At 33.2% G+C, this 6081-nt stretch overlaps 1 protein-coding gene across 2 annotated transcripts; it reads right to left on the reverse strand.

The window, feature by feature from the left end:
• Nucleotides 1–2965: 2965 nt before the first annotated feature.
• LOC105774634 (guanine nucleotide-binding protein subunit gamma 3) lies at nt 2966–5834 on the reverse strand. Of its 2 annotated transcripts, none has more exons than XM_012597194.2 (5): nt 4847–5834; nt 4011–4063; nt 3840–3884; nt 3695–3736; nt 2966–3515 (listed from the first exon to the last, which is right to left on the reverse strand). In XM_012597194.2, exons 1-5 carry the CDS (start codon nt 4991–4993, stop codon nt 3128–3130), a joined length of 675 nt encoding a protein of 224 aa, XP_012452648.1. In that variant the 5' UTR covers nt 4994–5834; the 3' UTR covers nt 2966–3127. The 2 variants fall into 2 exon arrangements, with proteins under 2 accessions (XP_012452648.1, XP_012452649.1); XM_012597195.2 differs by having other exon boundaries at nt 3695–3733; nt 4847–5829.
• Between the last annotated feature and the right edge of the window lie 247 nt (nt 5835–6081).

Raw genomic sequence — 6081 nt, forward strand, 5'->3', positions numbered from 1 at the left:
CAATCCCGAAACAATTTTATTTTACTCGTTTTTGGAAATAAAACAATTTTGGAATAAAATCTTGAACAACGAGAATCAATTCCGAAATAATTTTTATTTTACTTTTAATTTCCCGTTTGGAAATAAAATCAAATTAATGGAATAAAATCCGTTAAACAGCGGGAATCAATCCCAAAACGGATTTTACCTATTTTTAATTTGGAAACAACATCAAATGAAATTTGTTAAATGGCGGGAAAAATCCCGAAACAGATTTTATTAGTTTTAATATTTATTTGAAAATAAAAAATAATAGAAGGAAAAAGGAAATCTGTTAAACGGCAGGGAAATCCTAAAACATATTTATTTTATAAAAAAAATGATTTTCGAAAAATATGTAAAAAAAAAATATTTGCCTTGGTATTGTGTCGGATTAGAAAATTGCAAATAAGCATATATGTCTTAAGATTGTTAGACAAAACACGTTAGCGAACAAAAATAATTAATTATAAATAAACACATAAAAAATAAAATATGAATAGAATTATTTATAGTTAATTTATAATATGAAAATTAAATAAAACCATAATAAACAATTGAAATAAAGGAGAATTGAGATTTTACGAAATGTTGAGGCCCGTGAAACATGATTTTCCTAAGACAGATTCGGCTACTCCTACGGTACTTGGAGTAACGTTGGTTGAAAGTCTCCCAGGATATAACAAAAACGGTGATCGAAGTAGTAGCACTTCTACCACGGTCAATCGAACAAACAATGCATTTTTCTATCACCGGAATATTTATAAAACACGAATGATGGAAAAACAACAGAATTTCGACAAGAGAAATTCTAAGAGAGTATCAAAGTGTGTAAAAACCCTTTAGAATCATGGCCTTTTATAGGTATGGAGAGTGTTGGAATTTTGGAAAAAATATCCTCAAAATCTGCCATTAAATTAAAATTTTAAACAAATTTATTGGAATCAAAGCAATAAGATAAGTTTCCATATATAAGCAGATTTTGTCTGAGGAAAAATAAATCCGTGTTGGGATTAATTTATATCCACAAGTCCATTTGGCCCAACCGTTTCAGACGTTTCACGTAGTGCAAGTGCACCCCATGCACGCGAGACAAGGTTACAAACTTAGTTATTCAATTACTTTTTAAGAGAGTTCACATATATAAACACATCCCACACTTGGTATTTAACCAATGTGGGATCTAATCTTTTATTTTTCCTCAACAATATTTTCAAGTAACTTACTTTGAACGTCAATTTTTTATTCATCACTCAACCATTTTAAGATTATGATATACCGTTGTAAAGGTCTCATAGAATAGAATACGAAACCATAAAATTATTATTCAACTCTCCACCTTTACCTATTGAGAATATGTCTCAAAGTTTCTATAAAATGTAAATTTTCCAACATGAACTTTCTGACGCCTCTTATTACTAGCGCCACATCATGCTTTATAAACTCCCCGATAAAATTCCCAAACTATCGAGCCATCCCTTCAGACATGAAACCCAAAGGCAAACTATGAATTTGCACCCAAAAATTAGCATGAAAAAGAGGATTTTGTACCAGGTCCTCTCCCTTTGTCAATCGGTGAAAAATAATCAAGTGCATGTTGAAAAACGAGGGTATGTCGTCCATAACCCTTTTCAGATCTATCTCATTGTAAAATCGAAACATAATTCTTTTTTATTCAATCTCCGTGATGGAGACCCCTTCTAATGGATGCCATAATTCTGCTAGAATGTTTCTCATTGATGGAAAGTAGACAACGGTGTCTGTTAATACCCTTCCTACCAGACATAGGTTGTATTCTTCTTCACTCACATCTTCATCTTCTTGCCATTGAACTAGTTCTTCCCCCTCATCGGCAATATAGAGATTTGCTAGTTCGTCTTCCATTATTCTTGCTTTGATGGAACTTTCACCTTATTTGGTTAATGTGAAACCCTAATTTTTTGTAACGGAGAACAACTCCAATTCGTGCTAATAAGCAGACTCTTACCTGTTGAAAAAGTTTAAAAACCATATTTGAAAACTTTTTAAAAGTAAAATAAAAAAATACTTTAGTATGATAAACTTGAATTATTAATTAACTTATCTAGGTCTCCAAAATTATTATTTTAGAAAGTTTTAAATTTTTAATTTTATATATTTTTAGAATTTTTTGAAATTTTTATAAATATTTTAAATTTTTGAAAATTATTTTGAATTATTTTGTAACTTTTATTGAGAGAGAGATCTATTTACTCATTTTCAAACTTGATGTTGACTAAAATGATATTTATATCAATCTGTTATTTAAATTATTCGATTTATTTGAATTTTAAAATTCAACTCGATTCAAACTCGAAACTCGAATAACTAGATTGGATTAACGAAAAATTTAAATTTTTATTTTATTTTTTCAAATCGAATCGAGTTTTGCTCTGCCTTAAATCAATAATAATCTAAACATGTCAAAACACACTAAAATCTACTTACGTTACTTTATATCGATTGGGTACCAAAAGTGTATGTATTGACTACCATGGTGGGCAGGCGGAGACAGTGCAAAGGGCAGTCACCCATTGTAGGAAAGCCCATACGGCAAACCCTAGTGCATTCAGGGATGAAGAAATGGTGGATTTCTGAAGTTTGGAAGTATGCAAATTTCATTTGTTGCTTTTAATAGAATTTCATAATACCAATTTTAAGAAGGGCCTTGGTCTTCTTATTTGGTCGTTGTAGTATTTGTTACTCTCATTGTTTGATGGTATAAAAAATGGTTCCTTCTTAGCCCAATAGATTCCCTCACATGGAGCCACCACTGACAAATACATCCATGGTGTTGACCCATATCAGATCTTTGCAAGTCCAACCAAATTCACCAACTGCATCGTTTCAATGGTTTTTATTTATTTATTTATTTGCATCCATGACTGTCAGGCAGTAGGTCCACCATTTTGAAAAAACAAAAACACTATTCTTAGAATGATTGGATAGATATTTCCATTAATGAAGGAGGTTCCAAGTTTGGATCTGCTTTTCTTAATGTAACTATTGAAAGAAAAAAAAAATCACCACTTTATCACTTGATAAAAACTAATTAATTCCTTGCAGAAAATTGAATGACATTTTAGAACAATTAGCAACATGGGTTACAACAGGTTTTTGTACAACTGAAGCAATTGCATAGCTTTGGACATTTAGGACAATAGCATTTCCACTTGCAAGAACAGCAGTTTGTGCATGAAGGGGGTTGAAAATTGCAACAGCACATCTTTCTGCAGCAACACTGCCATTTTGGAACTTTGCAGCAGCTAAAACATGAACCGCAGTTACAAGAGCTGCAGTCGCACGAACTGCATTTACATGCAATGCAATCAGATGAGGTGCAGCATTTGCAGGACATGCAGTTGCACAAGCTGCAGTCACATAGACTACATTTCCAGCACTCTGGGCATTTCAGATAGCAACAGCACCCAGAATTACAGCAACAGCTGGTGCACGCCATGTTAAAGCAGGGTAATCCACTGCAAAAAGAATGCATGTCATTAAGCGAGACGTACAGGAAAAGTAAAATAATTTGATTCAAACATATACATGCAATTACATGTCCATATAATAACTATAAACATGCAACCAAGCCTTTGGAGATAGAATGTAATTTTCAGGTATATGTATAACGGAGAAAAGCACAAGAAATTGGTACCAAAGCCATTTCCAAAAGCCACATGATTTTTGATTCTTCCTGCTTGTATGGACAAAATATATAAAAAAAAAAAAAAAGAAGGGTAAGCTTAAATTATCTTCTAAACCTTACATAATTAAGAAATGACGATGGTTTTAGTAGTTACAGCTGTATAAGAGGATCCGAGTTTGCCATTACAAAATCTGTAACCCTGAGAAAAGAAAAAATAAATAAATATAAAATACATTATCTGGCTACCACACAAGACTATCAATAACTAAGCAAAATATCCAAAATGCATAGATAACCATTCAAGGTAATTGCAAACTGTGCATACTCTTTGCAGTATCTTGAAGCAGGTTGGAAACCTTCAACAGATTTTAACTCCTCCTGTTCAAAAGTGAAACCCTAATTAGCAACAATTTAAAGACATTCGTAAGAAAATTTTGCTAATATACAAATATATATATGGGGTTTATTTACATACCAAGATAAAAATTTATTTGACAAAATGTCACAGGTCTGCTGCAACCCACTATGCTTCTATCAAAAATGAACTAACAATCTAAAACTGCTAGTTTTAAGCTAATTCAAAGATTAACATTTATACATGAGCAACATTTTGGTAGATTAGGGTGTTTGATGAATCATCAAACTATTCTGTTTCTAAACAGGGAAATTGATGGCAATCATGTTATGTTTTTATCAAATAACCAATACATAATCCTCTAGATTTATGTGCGGATCCAGAGGCAAGCTCCACCATCCAAGTGGATTGGTGACCTCAACCTGGTAGCTTTCTAAACTTAAACATTCTGCCAACAGTTTAATTTGTCAGGAACAGCAGTTTCCGCCAAAATTTACCATGTTAGAGAAAAAAACAACTATACTAGGTTTGTTTATATTTTTTTCATGTTTTAAATTTAATTTTAATAACTATAACCAAAGATATACAATGTCATTGACCCGCAAAGTGCAACACTTCCTTTTTATGGAACTTGGAAATGAGATTGTTAATTTCTGTGTTGAAATCTTAGCAAATTATAACATTTCAAATTCGTGTTTTCATCCTAAACAATTCACAACTACAACAACAATAATATTAAGCAAGTTATGCATATACTAATTTAGAGCTAAACAGAAAGCAATCCCAGATTAAAATTTAAAACACACCTCAAGAAAACTAATCTCTCTCTCAAGCATCTGAACTTTTGCCCTTTCCCTTCGCTTCCCATACAAATCCGGATACTTTGGAGGTGATTTCGGAGATGGTGGATGCAGAGGCTGAACAAAGGAAGAACCACCTGACCTTGCAGCCATTAATTTCCTGGTGCAAACTCAGATTCTCCGGTCACAGCCGGAGTACAAAGAAAATGTCGGCTTTGTTTTTTTTTTTTTTTTTCACAATATCACCCACCCCCTTTTTCACTCCCCAATAAAACAAAACAAAGTAGTACTAGAAGTAGCAAGTAAAACACAAGAAGGAAAGTAGTCGCATTTTATGTATAGCAAAAGAGTTAAATAAGAGACGAACAAGAAGCGGCAAGTAATGTTGGGTGTGAAAGCTAATGCAAAAGAAAGAAAGAAAAAAAAAAAGGTTATTTTGTTTGGGGTGTGACAGTGACAGTGGCAGATGCAGTAATTAACGTTTCTGACAAGGATAGTTACGACCCAAAGCTAAAACGACCAAGCAGAAGCTGTACAAGAAATGAATGTAAATGAAGGCTTATGGTGGTGACTTGTGAGGGTGAAGAGAGTTGGCTTTTAAGTTTTAAAAACCCAAACCAAAATATTTAAAGTTGCAGAAGAAGAGATTAAATGAGGATTTAAAGGGGAGAGATAAAGATAATGAGAGGGTGAAAAGGGGGTCATCATTGTTAGATGAACAAAGATGTGATCTTTCATCTAGACACAACCTTTGTGCATGGTAATGAATAATAATAGTAAAGGTAAAGACGGCAGTGACAAAAGCCTGCAACTTTTGGTACGAACCCATTTCTTTATAAAAGCTAAAGTTTCAGTCTTTCATTCTCAGATGGATTTGGGGTGGTGAAAATGTGCTTTACCATAACTTAACTTCTGCTAAAAATATTAAAAATAAAGAAATGAGTTAGATTACTTAAAACAATGTCTCAGCTGGTGTAGATAGGTCTGATCGGTCCCTCAAGTGGGTAGGGGGGGGGGGATTGCAGAAGTGCAGAAGGCAGAGAAGCGGAAAGCACGATGTTGTACCTCAGATCGCACGTGACATCTGCGTAGGAGTGAGAAATGAGTTGAAATTCAGTCTTTTTTTAATGTATAAAAGAAGTGTCCTTTTTTGTGCTATTGCATCCTTCAACGGCTAATCAGCCCTTACTTTTGGAAAAGAAAATTTAAACTGAGTGGGGAACAAAAACTAATTTACTCCA

The sequence above is a fragment of the Gossypium raimondii genome, chromosome 6, assembly GCF_025698545.1.
Source record: "Gossypium raimondii isolate GPD5lz chromosome 6, ASM2569854v1, whole genome shotgun sequence".
Classification (NCBI taxonomy): Eukaryota; Viridiplantae; Streptophyta; class Magnoliopsida; order Malvales; family Malvaceae; genus Gossypium; species Gossypium raimondii.